General features: G+C 43.0%; 1 protein-coding gene across 15 annotated transcripts in view; it reads right to left on the reverse strand.

Annotated features, from left to right (window-relative positions):
* The window catches only part of EML1 (EMAP like 1), a 131,078-nt gene that overhangs the window by 82,776 nt on the left and 25,312 nt on the right, over positions 1-22,990 (reverse strand). For 2 of the 15 annotated variants that reach the window (XM_069783495.1, XM_069783499.1), the window contains exon 1: positions 2,566-2,833. The exons of 11 other annotated variants lie outside the window; for them this stretch is intronic. In XM_069783495.1, coding sequence (XP_069639596.1) covers positions 2,566-2,632 — 67 coding nt within the window. In that variant the 5' untranslated portion in view covers positions 2,633-2,833. Of the gene's footprint in view, positions 1-2,565; positions 2,836-22,990 lie in introns of those variants that run through there. 2 more of the 15 variants (XM_069783484.1, XM_069783489.1) reach the window with 2 other exon arrangements.

Below are 22,990 nucleotides of genomic sequence, written 5' to 3' on the forward strand. Positions count from 1 at the left end.
GCAGGGAGAAGGGACCGGGAAATGGGAGAAGCTCCAGCCATCCTTGGGCCCAGACTAAAGCTCAGTTGCTACCCTACAGGTGATCCACAGTTATTTTTACAGGAGCGCAGGCTTTGTGTCCCGATCTTTCCAAACACAACACATACAAGCAGTCTATCATTTCTTCAGTTCGAGACCATCAGAAAATTCCATCATGACTTTACTTGTAAAACTAAATTAATCCTTTCTTCTATGTTCAGAACAGAAAACCTTACAGCATACAGTGATGATCACATCGAGTGCTTACCAGCCACTTCTGTATTTCACTTTACCCTATATCAAAATCAAATGTTCCTTCACATCTCCACCACTTGCTTGCTCTGTTTCATTCTTCTTTATGCCTGTCCCACTCCCAACTTCACATTGTCTTTCATACTACCCATTACACTTGCAAGAGCTTTCCACTTCCCTGTAAAGCAATTTTCTTTTCCTCTTTCAACCTCAAAACCCTCACTGGCATCCCCCATCTGTATTTTTTTTCCTCATGGGTCATGTGTGTCCATGTGAAATATCTGATCACCTCAAGGCAGTACTCAAAGGCCTGATTCACTTGTTCTTCCTCATCTCATCTAATACAGTCTCACTGAAGGCTAACTCATAAAAGGAAAGGCTTCTCAATTCAACCACTTTCTTTTATAAACACAAAATAATACAAGTTTAGAACAGCCCTTGAGCTCACTATCTACAATGAGATGACAGCTAGGCAAGCGATCTCATCAGTAACACCTTCTAGAACATAATACTTAAGGATTAACTAAGATTTTAAAACCTATGTACAGCATAAATACGTACGGCTTATTTCCATCATGTATAATAGGTGCTTGGAGCTACAAAATCAACATGAGTGACAGTTCTCAGAAATAAGCTACTCTGCTTATTCAAACCCTTCAGAAAGTGCTGCTACTCCTACTGCTCCCACATGCATGCTAGTATCATGTACACTGTAAAAGCAAAACCCAGGGATTTTGGTAGGAAGACAGCTTGCTTATAAATGTGTTAGAGTATAAACTTTGAAATACATTGCTGTATGTTTTCTTTTTAAAAATACTTACAATGAAATATTTATTAAGTTTAGGCAAAACAGGCATCTGCTATTAGCGTACAACCCCCGTACATAGTCATAGTTTTCTCTCCTGAAGAGCTCTGAGAATACAGTGTCACCACACAATGCACAGCCCACACGCGCGACTCGTCATGCCCTGAAAAACTGCTCCCACAATCTCAAGGTCCACACATATTAGTTTTCTGCTAACCTGTCCTTTTCCTGCACCACACCACAAAGAAAATCACGTAAAATTTATCATCTTCATTTCTTCCAAGAGAAGAGGCAGCTATGTTTGATGCAGTTGCTGTCATGAGGCAATTTAATATGAAACTGGCTCCAGCTGTTCAGACAGCAGTAGAAAGCCAGACCGCTACTAAAATCTGGAGGAATAAGAGATCCACAAATGAGTTTTGGAGGAAATACGAGACTATGAATGCTCGCAATTTTGCTGCTAGAAAGCAATAACTAGAATCACAGTAAGGCATTTTGAGCTTAAAGTTTACCGTGAAGAGCTCTTTGTAACATTTAGGACATCAGATATTTATTTCCCCGCAAACAACAGTAAACACCAGCGAGTTGAATAATCCCAAATACTATGCAGGCCAATCTCCAAATACCTCCTCTGAGGATACTGGCAGTTCCTCACCTCCGTCTTCCCTTTTTACGACCTGTCACTGCAGCCCAGCAGCTCCCCTCTCACGCCGCCACCCCAATAACCCCTACCTTAAAAAAAACACCAGAAAGAAAAATCAGGAACTGCAGCCCGACTACCTTAACTCCACACAGGCATGTGACACCTAGAAACCGTCCTTCGCCCCCGTGGAGAGCCGCTGGGTGGGCTCTCCGGGCAGGCAGCGGAGCGGGGCGCGGGCAGGGGGGCGGAAGGACACCTGCCCCGGCCGCTCCGCACCGCACCGCGCGCCGCCGGGACGGCTCCCGCCGCCGCTGCGTGCCACTGCGCGCCTCAGGGCGACATACGTGCGCCCACAGCTCCGTCGGGTGCATACATTCGTACACGCATACATACGTATATGCATATATATATATATGTAGGCTGGCACACGCGCAGCGGAGACACGCAGCGGCGGGCGATGGCTTGGGCTACCAGACCTGCCTCGGAGGCAGACACGCACACGTATCCGCAGTGTATACGCGTACGCACGCATGTCTATACATATTCCCGTGAAGGAGGTGCAGCAGAAGTTCCTCGCAGAGGCGCCCCGGCGCCGAGGGCCGGCAGGTTTCCCGCTGGATAACGGGGGAGGCTGAGGGGGGTGAAGTTTCCTCCCTCCTCCTCCTCCTGTCCCCGAGTTACGCTGCGGAGACGGGCGGCCCTGGGCGGCGGAGACGCCGCCGGCAGCCTCAGGCAGGCCCGCTCCCGGCGCTGCCTTCCCCGCGCCGGCCTCCGCCTCCGCCCCGCCGGGGCGCCGGGACCCCGCTGCTCGCCGGGGGCGGCCGCGGGAGGCGGCCCCCGCCCTTACCGTTGCAGAACTGGAGCAGCGAGGAGGTGTCGTAGAGGCTGCTGTAGCTGGAGAAGCCGTCCTCCATCCTGCCGCTGCGCTCCCGGCCTCCCCTCGGCTGTCCCGGCGGCCGCCCGCTGCCTCCTCGCCCACACAGCTGAGGAGCGGAGGCGGCTGGGGCCGCGGCGGCCTGCTGCCTGCCTCACTCAGTTGCCATGGCAACCCATTCACTCCGCCGCGGCTGGGGCGGCGGCCGCTCCGCTCCGCTCCGCCGCCGAGGCGAGGGGGGGAGACCCGCGGGGCGGGGCGGGGCGGCGTCACGGCGCGGCGGCGGGGGGGCGGCGGCGGCGCTGCTCCCCTCAGCGGCCGCGGGGCTGCTCCCCTGCTCGGCGGCGGCTCGCCCTGCGGCTCCCCGGCGGGCGGCGCAGCCTCCGCCCGGCGGCTGGCAGGCGGAGGGGAGATCCCGGCGCCGCGGCGGCGGCGGAGGAGCCCCGTCGGAGCGCGGCCGGCGGGATCTCGCGGGAAGGGAGCCGCTGGGCGGGCGCGGGCGGCGGGAGGGCCGGGCGAGCGCGGCGGTGAGGCCCGGGGCACCGCTAGCTCGAGCGGGGAGAGGCGGAGGCGGGGGGGGGACGGGGACACACGGCGGGGCGGCAGGGCCAGCGGGGAGCCGCGTCCTTCGGCCAGGCGCTGGGCCGGCGCGGCCATTTCCCCTCAGCGGCCCCGCCGAGCCCCCGCGCCGGGCCGGGCCGGGCCGGGCCGCCCCTGCGCCGCCGAAACCCGGTCCCCGTCTGAAAGAGGGGCGAGCGCCGGTCCCCCGTGCGGCGGCGAGGGGCCGTGCCTCCCGCCCGACGGCGGGACGCAGCGAGACGGGGTGCCCTGGTCGGGGCGAGCCCCTGCGGGGGGAAATGCCCGCCGGGCGGCTCCGAGGGTGAGCCAGAAGCACGGCCGCGCAGGGGAGCGACTGTCTCTGAATTGAAGGCAGAAGTTTCGCGGCAAGTGCCGGGGCAGGCTGTCAGCTGGAGAGCGCAGGGCACCTACAGCCTCGGCATCCCTCCGTGCTGCAGCAACACTCTGCTTATTGCTGGTTTAGCTGACGCTCTCGCTTCTTCCACTGAAGCAACAGACTGCGTGTAGTTGCACCTTACGCCCTCCACGGATTTCAGTGGCGATTCAGCTGGCTACAGGATAGAGTTGTCAAGATAATGCTGCAACTGACGCTCTCTTACAATAACAGGAAAAAAAAAAGATGCATACTGTAATTTGCTAGGGCATTTTATACAGTTTTAACTACCTAGTTTGAAGAATATTACACACTTTTCCAGTATAGAACACTGAAATAATTTCAACTGCTTTTAATATTTTTAGCTAGGTATGTTTATAATGTCCATTCGTGGTGAGATGAGGGTAGTGGTACAAAACTGGTGGCTGGTAATACTGTAAAACTGTTTTATACCTTACGGGCTTCGATTTCTGTGCTAGGGATGTTGAAGTGTCAAGTGACTGAAAGGCATTTTTATTTCAAGCTCCTCAAGGGACACAAGAAAAATAGTGCATTCCGTATCTATAGCACCTTTCATCTTGAAAAATGCCAAAGCACTTAACAAAGCACATCTTCGGGTCTCAGTCCTTTCAGGAGCTTTTTGCAGGGCAGTTCCATCATGTGGATCCATTTACAGGCATGGGTTCGGTATATACGAGTCTTTTCACCAACCACTAAACCATGGTAGTGCTAACACAGAAATACGCTATAAAATTAGGCAGAGATATCGGTTCCATATTAAAGCGGAGTGAAAAGTGCTCCCTCCTGAATTGCCACTGCCAATATCGGTCGTGTTGAAGTCATCTCCAACCCAAGTACTTACACAGCCTGATGGTGCTTAACTTGTATCTGACAAGAACAACTGCTTTTTATAGCTGTGGGCTGTAAAATAACAGAGATTTGTGGTAGTTTAATTATATAAAAAAAAAAAACCCAAAAACCATGGAAGAGAAAATTATTTTTAAAATACTAAAGACAATAGATTTTCTTAATGTTTTAAACGAGCAATTATTCTTTCTCATCTTTAAAATTAATGCAGAGCCCTTAGGTTTTCTCATGACCTTTTCATTCATAAGCCATCAAACTTTTTGAAGATACCATATTGTTCTAAAAAATTGTACACACAGAAACACATACATGCATGGGATTTTTGGCAGACAAGTTACAATAATAGAAAAATGAAGCTCATTTTTAATACAAATTTTAATCAAGAATTTCCTTCATTTTAAAATGTTATTGCCGTGATTAGGTTATTATTTTTGAGGTTGAGAAGTGTTTTAATGTGCTGATTTCCCACCAGCTTGAGACGGTTTCAGCACAAGTAGCATGCTTGCCATAAGATGTTGATGTTAGCTTAACCTATACCTCCTTCAGATGTGCAAGTTTTGGCAAATAAATCTATGAAATCTATGCTATCTAAAAGTATTATGTCTGTAGTAAAAAATGTGTTGTCAGTGAGAATGCTACAAAGGTAAGAGAAGTAAGTGCCCAATAACTTTTACGACATCTGCCAAAGCAGAAGAAAGGACAAAAAGGAGCAATGCAGCTCCATTTCAGGGAGCGGAAATTAAGTCACTTCGAAACTCAAATCTAAACCTGATCTGAAGGCGGCATTCTTAAAGGAAGATGCAACATCTAAAACCTTAGAATAGATTACCCACCAAAATTAGTTGTAAAGGTGTCAGTGAAGCCTGTCGTCTCACCGCACTGCAAATCAGCTCGGTGATGTGACAGAAAATGATCTCGGCTCCAGTCTCTAGATGCTGTTATGATGCCATTATATTCTGAGGGCAAGGGTCAGAAAAGGAAAACAGTTTCATAATTTAATTGCAATGATTTTGAGACCTGTTACAATCTTATTACGCTAAACTGCACCACAAGGCACAAAATGAAAAATTCTGTCTGGCTGTGGGAACAATGGGACAATGGATCAGAAGGATGCATTAATGTGTCTCTGGGAAGTCTGCTGGTATGGTGAAATGATGAAAATGCTTCTTTTTATTGTCCATTTTTCAGTAAAGTATAGGTTTAATCATTTGTACAGATCAGAGCTAGTGCATCGGAAAATGGGAAATCATAGAGATGGGAATGTGGCACCCTGAGCAATATAGGGGACTGATGTAACTGTAAGGGATTTGTTGCTGTATGTTTGTGCACGCTTACTGTTGGCAGTGTCAGAAACTGTGTGATGTTACATTTTTGAAAGCTGTATTTTGTAACTAATGATTTAAGTTTCATTTGTATTGGGTGGTGTAATACAAGTGACTATTTGCTAAGTGAGAACAAAAGAGCTTTTACCCATCCCTAGCTGAATTTTCAGGAGTTAATACTCCAATTTTAGGACAAAAAAGCCTTGCTTTCACTTCCTGTTAATAGGCTATAAAAAATAATTTTGATGTTTTATGTATTCCTGTTCCTTTTTTATTTCTATTTGTTCTGCATTACTAATAAATACAAAAAATACCCTGCAGCAGGTTCATATCAGAAGTATTGTAGTTCATAACTCTCAACAGTATAGATATGTATAGTATTATAATATAATGTTATAGCTGACAATACTCTCAAGTCAAGAGCAAGCTGTCCCAGTCACCACATCAATATAAAACAAAGAAATCTGAGTTAGTTACAGTATCCTCTGAAAATCCACTAAAATAGCAGACACTGATTATATAAATCTTATCCCTGTACTGTTTACATTTAACAATAATGTTGACAGAAATAGCCTGATATGAGCATGTTTTGCCTGGCTGGTAGAGAAAGGCTTTTGAAGAGGGACTTTCCCTTCTGGTTCACTTCTGTGGCTCTGTCATCTGACAGTGTCAGGCTGTTCCCACCATTTGGTGAGAGTTTGGACAGTCTGGGTCTGTGCTGAATGCCATTGCCTTCAGCAGGCCTGTCTGGGGAAAGAGGTGATGGCACTTGGTAAGGGAAGGACATTGGGATTTGGATGTCGGTGGCAAAGCCTGCCATGCAGAGCTGCTAATGGCACAGGTATAGTGGGCCCTTCTTTGCAGAGTTTGCAGGAGGGGAAGGCTCGGTTCACCACAGAGGCTGGAATGTTCTTCTTTCAGGTCAGTGCAGTGCGTGTCTGCTGAACGGATCAGGAAAGCTTGGGCGGCTGTTGCGCACGCTGAACCTATTTTGTAACTAGAGAAATCTTCATCGGGCAAAGCATCTAGCGCCATCAGCCAATGTGCTGGTTTTGCTAACATTTATCAGTGGATATAATTATAACATCTGTTTTACTGTGACTAACTTTTGAAGAGCCCCTCAAGCTCTTTAGCAATCATTTGGTAGGTCACGTTTACTGCAGCGTGATCAAAGGGAGCTGAGCCCAGTTCTGTAGCTCACTGTGTTTCCATTTAAGACGTAAGAGTCCATTTCAGCATTTACAGTCTGTCTTAATGCAGCAGTCAGTCCCTGCTCGAGCCTGGAAGGTTTTAAATTGCATGTTTGTTCAAGTTTTGCTTTTCCTCTGAGTCAGAGGTTTTATCTATTGAAAAACTGAAGCACTGCAACACTTGGTGCCTGGCCTCAGCCTACAATCCAAAACACAAGGTACCACGCGTGCGCTTCTCCCTGAACCATCTATCACTCGTTCAAAACAGAAGAAATGGGCACCTCTTGCAGCCGTTCACCACCAGCACTGGGAGTTAGGTGGTCTGAAAGCTGGCGTCGGAGCACAGACCTTGTTTCACCAGCGAGGTGCTCTACCTCAACCTTGGAGGACACGGTGCTTCGGCAGGAGCCGGGGGCCAGCGCGGGGCAGCCGTGATGCCCAGAAGCAGCAGCAGGCTACGCACGGCAGGAGCCCCAGGGAAGGAAGAGCCAGCGACAGGGTTTTAGGCACTGCGGGATGAGGTCGGCATTTAGCAGAGGGGCCTCTGGGGTTAAGTTTTGGATTTAGCGGCCTCAAGTCTGCTGAAATCCTGATTTAGACAGATTTTTTTTATATTTTTGTTTGTTTGCCCTTTCTCTTCAGCGAACAGCAGCAGAGATTGTTTGGGGTTTTAAGATAATTTCATGCGGCGAATAAATTGTCTTTGTTCTTCAAAAGCGGCTTTTCCTCACCACTAGACTATCTCCAGGTGCGATTCTCTGTCACAGTCCTATCATAGGCTCAAATAAGGATTTCCTCTCCTACTGTGGGGTAGGAAAGGACGAAGTGCCTTGCCGCCCAGTCTCCTTTGTGAAAACACTTCAACTGCTGGAATAATTGTTCATTCTAAATAGCAGGACTCCAGCATTTCAGCCACAGCAGGGGTCTTCATGAATGTCACTACAAAGCACGCTCCATGCATGTGGGAAAGATAGGGTATAAGGGGAGGATCACCATTATGCCAGCACAGTCTGAGCACATTAAAAATACAATATAACAAATGTGGGATGAAACCATCAAAGGTATGCATGTTTTACAATCCAAATGAAAATATGTTGCAATATGTCTATATACATCATGTTGTTTCGAATGACTTATATTGGAATTGTGGAATTTTCCCTATAATTAATAAGAATATTCTTAATCATACTGCCCAGGAAAAAAAATACTGCTTTGCAGATTGATTAATTTGTAAATACAAAGAGAAGGCTTTGAAGATGAAAAGAATAATGCTTTGCACATCTATGACTCTTCCCATTCAAAGATAGGAGGCTGCTCAGCAAACAGTGGTGCTTTCAGACTTGCCTCACCTTTTTGAACTAAATGTTGTCTTTATTTTACATATTTGGAAAATGAGAGGGAAAACATGAGACAGCTAGTCATGCTGGGAAGGCAGTGACAGAATCAAACCAGAATAACTACCAGTTGAGTGCACTAACCATTAGACTACCCTGCCTGCAAACTCTGAAGGTATTACTTGTAGAGTTTATTATGAAATGCTTTCAAGCATAGTGCCTGCAGTAGAAATACCCTTATTTTTGTAAGGTCCCCTAACAAGTTGGGTTCAATGCACTTCAGTGTATGTAATGGCCAACTGTGGACTTGTTACATCCATAGATATAACATAATGATACTAAACTGATGGGAAGCAAAATACACTACAGATACACAGGAATGCAACTCCTTTTCCACCTTCTGTGCAATCTGTGTGGGTGGGAAACACATTTCTGAGATATTAATACTGAGAGATTGATGTGAAGAGGTGCAGTGATGGATGGCATCACCCAAGGAAATGATCCATCCACTCTTCAAAATTACTCCTTAAAAGTTTTCAATTCTAGCTCAGCTCTGCAACCGTGTTTTTGGTGGCTTCAGCCCTCAACAGAGGCTGAAAGCTTCCACTGGAGCAGAGCTTTTTGAGATCTGTGTGTTCAGGGGCAGGAATCCTACCTCCTGCGAGAGTGCCTTCTCTGGTTTCAGGTACAATAGCTTTGGCACAGGCTCACCAGTTCACCAGCCAAGGCACAGGAGGGTCACCCCTACAGGTCTGTATCACTCCCCATGGGGAATTCCGTCCCAGTAGAAGGAGCTTTCTGGCACCCACTGAAACCTCGGGGAGCCCCAGGCATGTAGGTATTGAGAAATGCTTTCAGCAAGTATGAAAAAGACATGCTTTTGAGTGGCTAGCACCACATCAACGCTCCTCCTGCACGTGGCTGAAATCACTGATTTTGTTTTAATTTTTATGTTATGATTATAAACATGTTACTGTGACAATAAATATTCCAGAGGTCTATTTTATGCATATATTTGTCATATTTATTACAATTTAATATCTGGTTTATACAAAGCCACAGCAATATAAATCTATGCCTTCTGAATTATATTACAGAAGAATAAGAGCAGAGCAAACTATAATGTAGATATATTTTTTTTAAATAGTACTTAAATAACAGCATAGCAAATTGATCATTTAAGGTATACACAAAAATTGCCATTTTTTAACAGTGGTACTAAAATAGTCATTCTGTTCAATTTTTAGAATGAGCATTTTAATTTAACTGTAACAATTTACAAGAATGTGTAAACCTCAGAAGTAGAAAACAGGATATATGTCCAAAGGATATATGTCAGCTACACTGTGAGAGTCTCTCAGTCTCTCTCCGCTGCAAACAGATACCCACAGTGGCCATGGACAGAGGGAGGTATCTCAGCACTATTTCTTATGTTCCCTGGTCGATAGGATGGTGGTTTAAGCTTGTGCCTTATCAGAACTGATATCCATAATTTCCCACCTTCCCATGTCAGTGTTTCACTGTTTTCAGGATCCAGCACAATTAAGGGCCTCTCATGGGAACCAATGCATACTAGGAAAATTTACTGTCAGCCATGTAAATAATAAAGCACACATAAAAATGTATGTGTAAGATGAAGCACCACATCCGTTCAATATATTAATGTTAGAAGGGGCTAGCCAATCTCATTAGTGTTACTTCCTACATTTGCAATAAGAGCTAAAATTGGTAATTTATGTTACTGGAAATTTGCCCAGATATGGAAAATGAATTATGGCAAACGTCTTCTGAGAGGTAGTTGGGAAAAGTACTGCATTTCTTTTAGTGATTTCATATGTTATGCTTGCTTTTAGTTAGGGGCTTATTGGAAAAGTTAATTTGCACTACTAAAAAGTCATAGAGAGGTTACCTGTAATCCTAACTCCTGCCATCACATATGCCCATTTACCACCTCAACTAACCTAGCTTCATGTTTTGCTTATCCACCTCCTGTGTCTTTCATCAAATACAATATTAATTACACCAAAAGAGGTAGGGGAAGAAATTCCATTTGTATGGTGTGTGTTATTTCTGCAGGGGACAATAGAAATTCCACTGGTTCAAACTCATTGAATTTCCATGAGCTTCTCCAGAGCGGGTGGAAGAGCGAGAGGGTGGAAGGCAGGATGACCTACAAGGGACAGGCAGGAAATTCAGCCCACTACACTCGCAGATTCCTTTGATATCTGCCAGAGCCTGAGACCACCTACATTGAGACCTTCATCCCTCCACTGCTTTTGCTGCCTCAGCCCATTTCTGCTTTCCCAGTGCAAGATCCCAAGACACAACCTGGGGATGGAGGAAAACAGTTAAATCATCAGCTAATCTAAACTTGGCTGGCTCAAGAAAAAAGCAATAGGCAACAATCCTTTCCTACAGTTTTCAACATTACTTTTCACTAATATCCAGCACGGACTGCAGCTTTTATTTTTTGTGGGTAACTACAGTTTTGTTTTGAATTAAACTTTTTTATTTACTTTGGAACAGAATTTGGCTTGGAAGAAACTTTTTTGTTCTGGTCTGTGCAATCACCCAAGGCCCACATTGTGATCAAAGCAATTTTGTGTTACGTGTTTTTTCAGAGTAATTTCTTTCTACAGATTCATAGCAAGTGTATCCAGAAATTTAGATAAATTCCACTTTTCATCTCCTTTTGACATATAAAACTTAAGAAATAAAATGCAACAAAGTAAGTGGTTGAACCAAAGAAGCCTTCAGTGAATTGCCCAGGAACATGAATAGACATCGGGGTTTAAATTGTAGGATCAGGTCCATACAGTAATAAAACATTTGGCTTTTGGGGACAGAATGCCGGTTGTTCTTAAAACACCTCTGCCAGGCAGTGCAAGGTGTAGGATTACTAATCCTCCTCAGGGGAAGCCATGCGTGGCATTCTTCTCTTTGGTGGTGGCATTCAAGAGAGTCCTGGACGGAGGAAAAAGTAATAGGGGCAATAATGACAGTCTCTGAATGAAGCCCTGAGAAATAGCCCAGGCCCTGCTGCCTGGCTGCCAGCCATCCAAGCATGAAGAACAATCGTGCATTTGTTTTGGATACCGAGTCACCTAATTTCAAAAATGCTTCCTGATGCAGCCCTTTAATTCTTAAGTATTTCACCACCTGACGTTTCTCTCTCAAGCTTTCAAAGAAGCAAGAGAAAACCAAAGCTACAGATAAGGGAAAGGAGGGAAACTAAAAGGATTTTGTCATTAGTGCAGTCATAATTCAAGCAAAAAAAGGCAAGAAGACAAGCTCTTTTCAACTTTTTGATGCCCGATAACCCCTTCTTGTCCCACCACTTTCCAACAGAATAAATGCTGGAATAAAGAATAGAATGAATCTCAAAAGAAAAATATGTATTGTGTGCCATAAATTATACAAGCAGATGCAGCCATGAACGAAAGAATTAAGAACATAAAACCCCTGCAGTGTGCACTGGCTGATGAAGGGCTGGAGGTTGCCAAGGGACACTACATGACCACCATGCAGTCCAAGCTAGGGTCTTGCTCTAAACATCAGCCTGCAGCCCTGTCATGCAGGGGCTTGCTGCCTTTTCCTTTGCATTTTTCCTCTTAAACAGCTCTTTTACATATCAGTAGCTGTTTAATGAATGTTTTGGCCATAACCAGCTTGTGGTATATTTTACAGATGTCTGAGAAATCTTGTGATGAAGAATTTTGCATCTTTTCCCCAAACCATCCCTTCAGACAGATATTCCCACATGAAGGTGAATGAATCCCCATTGACTAAGGGATGGGTAGAATAGGCCAAGGGCCAAGTCTTCACCTGCTGTAACTTTGCACAGCACTATCAGCTTCAGTTGAAGTCTTGAATTCATTACTTTTTATTTGTTAGAAAAAGTGTTATATAGCTTTATGGTGCTATATACAGAAATAATTACAAACAACCTAGCTAGCTGCTTAATGCTCGTCAGAGACTTCATTCAACTAAACACATTTTTGGCAAAAAGTCAAAACCTTAGATCCAGATTTCTCAGATATACACATCTATAATATCTCCCCATTCCTTCATGACATCTTTTATTTCAAGACATCAGCAGCTATTTTCTTATTCAGCAATCATTGCAGCAAGGAAAAAAAGCTTAGCAATTCTGACGCAATTTAGTGTCATACAACCAATTAAGAAAAAAATGCCTTTCAAAGAAGTTGGTGGCATTCATTTCATATCAGTAAGATGTTTTAAAGAAAACCTTTATAAGACTGTGTAAAAGGACATTTGCCAGCTTCACTCTTTTAAATGTCATTTGGTGACCATCCAAGAATAAGGAGTAAATAATACTTTGTGCTGGAAAATAATACATATGACTCATGATTTTCAGCTGTCATACATGTGAACTTGTGGAAAATGATGCAATTTGAGACCAGAAGCAGAGCGAAATATCTGTTTGCATTCAGCTCTGCCGAGCAGAGGGGAACTGCCAGAGGACTGCAGAAAAAATGTCCTTTTCTCTTGCCAGTGTCCTCCATGGGCTATGTCCTTTTTGGAGTTAGATGGTTTTCAACCAATAAAATTAGGGGAAAGTCTTGATACAATGTAGCATTTTGTACTTTTTCCATTGGCCTGATGAAGAGTGTTTGCTCTGTCATTCATTCACCATTTCCTTCCATGTGAAATTAGGAAATATGGCATATGAAGACTGAAACCCAGGATTTTTCCATCCCTGCATGTTTTCCCTTGGAGCTCAGAAACTCAAGTTATCCCAGTGTAGAGGAAGGAGAGGAAATGTAGTAATGAAGTCCCTGGCTTCACCACAAGCCCCTTTCTGACCCGAACAGAAGAAAGTATATGGAAAGGGATTGAACTCTTCAGGATAAGTATAGATGAATGGCAAAAGTATGTTGAGGTAAAATCAGAAAGACACAAAATAAGCACAAAATAAGATACAGGCAGGGACAGTGAGGGAACAAGATGTCATTCTACAAATGCATATGAAGAAGGCCAGAAGAGTGCTGGTCCACTACTCAGAGGTGCAAGACAACTATCAACAGATGACGCGAGGAAGGTACAAATGGTTAATGACTTTTTTGTATCCGTCTTCATTAAAGCTGTATTTCAACAAATGTGTTAAGCCAGTGCTGTTGCTGAAAAATGCAGTTACCCTCTCCCTGCTCCACTCTGTTCCCACCTCTTTGCTCCCTCCTGCATCCCGCTGCCACAGCGATTTGTAAGGGCATGCAGGGATCTGGATGGGGGATCTGATCCAGATGAAAATTAACCTAGCAAATAGATGTTTTTTACTAGGATCAATGAGTTCTGCGGTTTGATTCATCTCATGGCAGCACTGTATTCAAATAATTTTTTTCAAATTAGCTAGACTTGTTAACTTCATCCTATGATGTTTAAAAGGCAGACTGATCCCAGGATGGGTAGTTACTGTCTCTGAGTGACTAGATGTAGAGGGTGTCAGAGGGTCAGAAATAGGAAAGCATGGCGCCTGTCTTTAAATTGGGGAAAAAAGAAGGAGCTAGGAGATTATCGATCAGTCTGGTTAAATTCAATTCCTGCCCCAAATTCTAGGATTTTTTAAACAATTCATAAGTCCCTAGAAGATAAAGGGGAAGTGGGTAGCATTCAGCTTTAGTTGTAAGAACAAAGTCTGTCAAACCAGTCTAGTTCCTTCTATGACTGTATTGTGCTGTGGACAGGGGAAAGGCAGTTGGTGTCATATAACTCAACTTCAGTAAGGTTGAAGTTCGCACACTCATGGCACTCTCACAAGCAAATAAGGAAAAGCAGCCTTGCTGACCCTGCTATACCTGTTCTAACACGTGTAAGACTGTTCAGGTAATTATACCTAAAAAGTGACACAATATGGAAGGATGTATGAAATACGATTCTGCACAGTTTTGTCCTTAGCTCCATTATAGTCCACATTTTCATTAGTGACTGAAAAAGAGAGCAGAAGACATACTTAGTAAATGTGCAGGTCACAGCTTGGGAGCTCTGCAAGTATGCTAGTCAATAGTCAGATTAAAATTTAAAAAAAGATCTTGGCAGCTTGAAGGAACTATCCATAAAAGCAAGATAAAATGTACTAAGGACCAGTACAAGGGACTACATTTAGACAGGAATTATCTGCTGGAAGGTGGGTAATAACTGGTTAGGAAATAACTTGACCAAGGGTGGACCACAAACCACACATTGAGTGAGCTATGTTATGCAGAGTGGAAAAGGCAAGCATCATACTGCAATGGACAAATAATCCTGAAAATGTATGAAGAAATCCTTCCACCCTATTCGCATTAATAATGCCTCAGTTGGAGCATTTAAGCCCAGTTTAAGTTGTATCGGGAAAGATTCTCATTCAGGTTAGACATTAGAATAAAAAATCTTTCCATCTGCAGGGGCAGTAAAGCACTGGGATAAGTTGCCTGGGGAAGTTACAGAGCATCCATGGAACATCTCTAAGATAATTTTAGAAAATATATGTCCTGTTTGATGTGATATAGCTGGTCCTGCCTTGGGTCAGATTGACTAGGTGAACTCTCAAAGTCTTTTCCAGCCTAGGTTTCCTGAGAGCCACCTCACCAAGTTATTGTCCAACCCATTAAGCTTTCTGGGGAACAGTAGCTGCAGGGCCACTTCCATGGGCATTTTGCTGTTGTTCTTCTCACATAAGATTCACAAGTAATTGGCTGGAGTGCCTCAAATAATCCCGCTTTGCTTACAAAATCTCTCTCAGTTGCTATCAAGCTGGAGTAATATAAATTAGGACACTGCTCCATTTTTCTCTTCTGAGGAGATCAAATCTTGCCCCCATTTAAGTCATTGGCAATATATTCCTACCACCCCCAAGAGCAGCTGATGAAGAAAACAGTTTAGTTGGTGTCATACCAGAAAATAAAGTTGATGATACGCCAAAAAATTGAGTCACTTTGCTGAGCACTCATGTCTATGGTGCTACTATTCTGGGGGATAGTGGTGGAGAATCAGCCTTTCTTCTCACGGTCACTGGTGTGTGTCAAGTCAGGTCAACATGAAGCAATCACAGTCCACTAGCGCTCGTTATAAAATGAGCTAATACCCCTTTCCCTCTTATGAGAAGGTACAAAGCAGAGTCAAAACTTGGCAAAAAATCACTATCAATCACAGTTGCAATAGTGAAATGCTAAAAGCCTGAGTAGGCATCAGGACTGAGGTGTCCTCACTGTCTGCTTCCAAAACAGTATGTGGGATGTCTGGGATTTCGTTATTCTACTCTGTTCCCTTTTTTGGATCCACTCCTATGATGCTCATATGGACAGGCTGATGAAGTAAAAAGGCTATTCACACTGACTGCAGTATTTGCTTTCAGTTAAAACCGTCTAATTGCTGTTTAGCAGGCAAACACATACACCTACGGAAAGGAGAGCTCTCTCTGGGTTTGATGCTCCTGAGCATCTGTAATCAGCACATCTGAAAATATTATAAAATGAGCTCAGCCTGTATTTGTCTTCATATCACAAAGTACTGATAGGGAAAGAATCGAATGTTTGGGTCTCTTTATATTATTCCCTTGAATGAGATGAAAGGCATTTATGCCTCTCTTTTCTCTGCATTCACAGACACCTACATGTACTCATGGACTCGATCTTAAAGGTCTTTTACAACCTAAACGATTCTATGAGTCTATGTAACTGCATTCTGTACAAACTGTCCTCCATTTCCCCCATAAAAGAGTGATAATCTAATATGATTTATTTCTCAGTGGCACAGTCTCCTAAACAGGCATTGAAAATGATCATTAACCTTGAAGGCTAGACTATCTATTTTCCGGACTTGCCCTTCACAGTGCTAACAAAAGTAGCTTCTACAAGATAAATTTGACTTTTACATTACCTAAGATACACGTTTAAATCCATAAAATATATTAATCTTTTATATATTCCAGAATCTAAACCACAAAATTTAAAATGATATCTTCACACTTACGAAACTCAGGTTTGCCATTCTGCTTAGGTGTCATAGTGTGACATTTGAGAAAGCTGTGACATTTGGATCTGTGTCCAACAGAGGGAGGTGTTCAGAAACACGGATTTGGTCCAAACTCTTTCTAAGTTTAAGGAATTCAACAGAAGCAGGGAGGGACACACATGTGCAAGTGAGCAACACGTACTCTACTATTGCAATTCAATTCATCGAGCTGCTCTGTGAGAATTCAGGCGTGGAGTCGCTGCCTACTTACAGAGTCAGACCTACTCGGAAGATTTAGGATCAGACCAACTGGGATGATTTGGTGGGAGGACTTTTAGACCAGACAGGTGACAATATCATCTCTGTGTCAGAAAATGATTCTCTTAAAAATAAAAAGCACTAGTTAGTTCATACCGCCTGATTGGTGTAAGACAAACTCAAGCACAGGTCCAGTCTGGTAGGCAATTTGGGCTCCGTAAAAACCTGAAGTTACTCGGCTGTGCCTCCCTCACAGGCAGTCACTATGGCAATGGGAAAATATTGTGAGGTATAGGAATGATGGGAATATGACTCAGAGAGTACAGAAAAAGGAACATTCAAAAACATAACTCCCAGTAGGCTCAGAGTACACTTTTCAAAAATATGCACAAATCAAGCATGATAATCTGGTACTGCTTTGCACCGATACGTTTATTGGGGAACGTGGTTAATAAATAACGAGCCATAGTGCTGCATATTTTCAGCCCCTTTATTATCAGGGGGAAACAGAAGCTGGCGGTGAAGGAAACAACGGCAGTCTGCTCCGCTCCTTCCAGCCCTGCACCTTTCCCCACGGGACTGCCATGCAGCTGGAACTGTGTTTATCGGTAACGGACGTGTTTGGACAGACTCAGTCAAGTCCGTGTGTGACTTCCGTGGCCTTTCCTAGTGGGAAGGCTTCTCCTTTCACTTGCGAAGCCACAGAGGCTCGTGGGAGCCCCTGTCTGAAGTCTCCAGTCTCACTGACCCTGGTCCCACCAAACTGGGATTTGTCCTGAATACAAAGGAAGTAGCCCAAGGCAAGAGCCACCCCGCGGGGAGACATCTCTACAGAGCATCGCATGAGCAAGAACTACCAGGCTAACCCACATCTGTGTTCCGGCTCGCCCAGTACCAGATGGGCTTCAGCTTGCCACACAACAGGCATTTATAAAACAGCTTGTCCTCAGTAGAATCTTCTCCCCAGTTTTTCTATTTATTTATTTGGTCCCAGGAAGCAAGAAAAGAGAGAGAGAGAGAGAGGGAGGGAGGGAGAGATACATATATATATTTCCCTTTTTTAAAAAAACCCTCTACCTCATATAGCTAATGATGATTGCATGGTCTGTATTAGTGCTAGTCATTCTCTGAATCCTTTATGGTTTAGGCCTCAGTAGCACTCTGACGTAGTGAGTCCCACAGATCAATTATGCATTGTGCAAAAGCCTTTCTTTTAATCAAATTTATGTTCTGCCTTTTACTTCACTTAATGTCTTTTTATCCTTGAACTCTGAGAAGCACCAGATTAAGTACACTCCCTATAGCATTCAATTTTTTCCTACATCCCTCTCAGGCTTCCCCTTCAATTTACTCAAATCCTTCAATCATTTCTGCCCTGGAGGAGGCAAGAGCTTCTTTCCTCATGGTTTTCTGGGACCTGTGGAGTTTGAGGGCTGTCCCCAAGCTTCCCCTCCTGACCTGCAAGTTGATGCTTCTTCATGAGAAATTCAGTGAGTTGAAGCAGTCCGCTGGCCCTTTGATCCTGCTCCCCTGAGTTTTACTGTAGGAGGTACAACGGAGCCCTGAGGCATCAACATGATTATACTGTATTCTTTTACCTTAAAAATGCTGGCCACCACTATTGTTGCTCAGCAACATGAAACTGTGTATCACTGCTGGCTTCATTAAACTTTAAAAATATTTTTCCTTGCCAACTCAAATAAATAATTGACAATGATTTCAGTGTATATTTAGCATGTCTGTTGGAATTCCAGGAAGTAGGTAAAACAGTTCTTATATTTCTAGAATCAAGAAGAAATAACTAATACTGGCTGTAAAATAAAATGCATAGCTGAAAAATACTTGCTCTTACGTAGCAATTTGTAAATCGCTCAAAGAAGCTGTACCAAATAAATGTCAAAACCCTATAATTATTTCTTTACTGAACACACTGCACCTTCTTTTTTGCAAAAATCATTAAATCTTATTGTATAGTTTCCTACTAGAAAAGACTACAATGACCGATTCTTTAACTTCTTTATTATACATGTATTTGCTAATAAAGGCAATTGAACACATTAAATATGCATAAATAGAGAAGAACAGATTTCAACACACATATTTTCTGATTGAGAAATAGTGCCTGGGGTTATTAAAAGGGAATGAGTTGTAAAACTCAAGTGTACTTTTTGTCATCTAACTGATGGATTGCTTGTTACTCACCTCTAGCATGGGTCCCAGCTAAAATAAATTGCTGCAATCCTTATCAGCAGATTCTTTTCTATTACCTGCATGAAGTCCCAGTTTTATCTAATTGGTGGCATTACCAGAACATTTTTCTGCAAATATAGAAGACTCTTGGTAAATGCAATTGCTACTTTAATCCATGAGAGGCACGTTTAGATGCGTATCTGTGAGCAGAATGGCGAGAACCTGAGCTAGGGAGCTCCGGAGATCGCCGATCTAAATGACTGCCAAAATAAACATGAGTGGAGATAGAGGGATTAATCCTGTAATCCTTACTTAAGCAAAATTCCTGCTATCTTCAGTGAGATTCGCACTGGGGAACAGCTGTAGAAATTGGCCTAAACGAAGCAGAAATGAGAAAGGCCAAATTCCGCCTCTGGGTGTGTGTGTGACTTCTGTAAAACCTGAAGCGTGACACCCCGGGCCTGGGATAATCAGCACATAAATTCCCACCAAACTCTACAGTACCAAGACTTTACTCAGTATAAATCCCAGGCACATCCATACCCCTGTAGGGAAATGTGTCTACCCAAGCTTCACTATGAAGCAAGAAAACAAGTGCAAACTGAAACTGACATTCAGAAATAAAATGTGCATTTTATTAAAAAGTGTCTTCCATTTTAACCAATCCTAGGAGTGTTTGGAGCATTTGTCTTCACTGAACTCAAGAGTTATTGCGCCATTTTCCAGCTGGGATGGAAAACCAACATGCAAAGTTAAGTGATTTTCCACAGACCACACAGCAAGTGATTAGTATCATGGGGACAAATTAATCTTGGGTGTAAATCCATAAAGATTAATGGAGCTCTAACAGGGATTAATTTGGCCCATCATCTCTAAGGATAGCAAAACCAATTAGGTGATGTCATTAATCTTCTGGTTAGTATGGGACTGTTTCTTAAGCGATACTGAAAGAAAGGCAATAGAACAGGAATGACCAAAGGATCCGCTAAAACAGATCAATTGGCCATTCCTTGGCAGAGGATTCGCAGCAGGAGTCTTAAATAGTGACAGCAGCCCTGATGTGCCCTCAGGCTCCCATCCCAACTGAGATGCTCTATGGCAATCATTTATTTCAGGATTGGAGAGTCAGCCCAGATTTCAGTCACTGATTAAGTTTACATCTTTTCTTAGGGCAAGACTTCCATGAAACTGGTTTGGAGTCAAAAGTATTTATTACAGCCCTGGGATCTTCAAACCTTTGGAAAATACAAAGTGGTTAATGCCCTATGAAAAGTAGCACTTGAAAGATTCATAAATTTTAAAACTTCCACTTTTGGCCTGACAAAATGTAAACTATCCCACTGAAAATAAGGCTATAAGAAGGAAGTATTGCAAAGTCTGTATAACTGGCATGTTCTGAGATTTGGAAAAAAATATTTCCTTATTCATTGGTTAGGACAATACAAAATTTCCCATCTTAAATACTGAAGATGTTCCTGATACTTACAAAAGGGTCAAAACTGGCCCACAGCAGAGAATGATCTTTGCCTCAGAAATTTTATTTTAAAGAGACGCTAAATTAGACAGAAAGTTTTTTGTTAAAGGGTAATGACCAGCTATAACAAATGCATACAAAGCAGAGATGAACAGAGCAGCAAAAACTATGGCTTCTAGACCATGGTTGATGGAATTTATGGAAAAAGAACATTTGTGTCATTGGCAAGGTCTAGCGTGAGGACATTGAATAGGAGATAGTGAATTTGTGCCCAAAAGTTGTGTGCATTACCTAATAGGCCTGGTAAAAATGTTCCACTGGGATTTTGAAAGCAAAACTTGGCAACAGTCAGATCATTAAAACTCTACTGCATAGAAGCCCTCATTCAAAATGTAATAATATGTAGCAGGTTTTTCATTGTTATTAGGAGAAAAAATATTCTAGCTGTAATAGGGATCTTCCCATCAATAGTTCTGCCTGAATAAGAGTTTCATGGCTGAGATTTCATAATCGGTGAAATGACTTAAAACTCCTTTCACGGGGATGTTCTTGGATAAATTAAAACCTCTTTCCTCATTCTATGTAATGTAAGAGTTCAAATGAGGTGATGTGCTCAGGCTGATAGTATGGCTCCATTCAGCAGGGAGGACGTCATGATGCTCCCTTGTACTGCGGTAGAGAAGCTACCAGGGCTTTCCAGCTTCCCTCCCACCCCAGTCGACTGAGCACTTTTTAGGAACTTAATGACACACTGCCCCACCATCTGGGAACAAAGCATGCTAAAAAGAGACATGGAGTAAACAAATCAGAATATGAAAGAAACTTGAATTTTGGCAGGGTGACTTGAGTATAGAGGATGGAGTGAGGTGGAAATGTTTCTGAGCCGGTGCTGATAGTATGTCAGCACAAATACGCTTAGGAGTCGGTACCTCTAAATACCAAGGCTCATAAGCCTAGAAATTGTGATGTGGAAAATTTTATCAGCCAAAAATAGTAAATAAATGTAGCAGGGAGAGTTCCTACATGGTATCGTCTATGTTTCAGAAGGGCAATGAAAACAACAGGAAATATGCTTGAGAAAAAGCTGTCAAATTAGGCCCATAATATATAAAAAGATAAAAGAACGTCGGTTTTAATATCTTCCTTTGACAGATGGATCTAAAGAAATATTCTGAGAAATGCTCCAACACAAGCCTATGTTTCCAGAAGGCCTTTCAGTCTATAAAATGAAAACATTTCTGTCTCACTGTTTGTTTCTGACAACCATATTCGGTGATTATTAGAGGAAGAAATGATAAAAATATACTTTTTTCATAAGTAGCTTTATATTGAACTTCATAATTTCTAGGCAAAAAGAAAATCTTGAATATAGACAGATGTATTTCAGTAGACTAGCTAGCTTAATACTACTTTTCCTTTTAAAAAATAGACCAGCTTTATCATTAGTAATTAGGGCAAATGGGTAGTGACCACATCACCATTTATGCAGCCCTTCTAACGTGCAAATATACCTGCAGCACAGTGCTGCAAGCGCAAGGCTATGTAAAACCAAACAGTAAATGTAAAACTGTGCAAAAGCTATGCAAAACTAGTGCAGTAAATGTAAACCAGTTCATGCTTTCAGCACTGGTATGGCCAGGGTAGGAACTGGGTACAGGTACCTTATCTCATCTTCTGCAGCTACTGTTTGTTGTAGAAACAATATAGCAACCAACACAGCATCACAGATATTAGCTCCATGCAAATAAACTTCTATTAAAAATGGTATTTAGTGTCCAGGGGGACAAAATCAATACTTTAGTGCTGTAATGAATACCACAGTAAAAATACTTGACATTCAAATCCAAGTTACTTCACAAAAAATAACTCCACACAAACAATTATAGCCTGTCTAGTTCATATATTTTTGTTGCCCTACTTAAAACACATGCGTCAGAAATAATTTATGAGGGAAGATACATGCATATTCATAGTAATTACTGCTTCACAAGTCCAGCTGCAGTAAAGCTGGAAGATCTTGGAGAATAACAGTAAGAAAAGTAGGGATGGCAACTGCTTCTAGGTGCTGCGGAGCACAACAAAGCCCAGACTTTGTCCTGTAAACACTGGGTTAGCTGTTTGCTGATCATCTGATCGGTACAGCGACTGCTGATTTCATTGGCAATTAGCTCTGGTTCTGTTTTAAGAACAGAGTAGCAGGCATCCCAAAATGCATGTATTTATGGAAAAGCCTTTAATGTTCTAGTTTAGATATATTTGATGCTATTCAGAGGTTTACTGGGTTCTTTTTTCCAGACTGCAAACACAATAATGGAAACATTCATTCATTGGCTTGCATACACATTTAGTGCTATATATGGATTGTGGACACAAATGGCAAATTTGGCTTACATCACCAGAGATATGTCATCTTAAAATCAGAGTAAGAGAACAGACTCCATGTATGTATGTGAAATCTTCATGGTCATTTTCACATACACATTTTGCTTCCTATTTGCAGCAAATTAGCTCCTCACCCTGTCCTTGCTAAGAAGCAGGAGCTTCAACTGTGGTGGCAGCTTGCCCTCTTCAAAGGTACCAACTCAATCACTTGCTACCATCCCACAGTGCCTAATGTCACCCTGAGGGATGTAAAAAATGAATTTCTACCAGCAAGCATCCCTTAAAATGTTTTGGAAGATGATACCAGTCCAAAGCAGATGGGACAGGTCTGCCCCTGCCATCTCCCTAGGGAAGGTACCACCTCGAGCCCCATTTTTGAGAGAACACAGGTGCAGTGCAGCATGTCCAAGGGGATGAAAAGAGCCCCTCTCACAGAAAACAGAATATAGGTGCCCCAGCAAGTCAAGCTGGACACA

Source organism: Haliaeetus albicilla, chromosome 5, assembly GCF_947461875.1.
Source record: "Haliaeetus albicilla chromosome 5, bHalAlb1.1, whole genome shotgun sequence".
NCBI lineage: Eukaryota > Metazoa > Chordata > Aves > Accipitriformes > Accipitridae > Haliaeetus > Haliaeetus albicilla.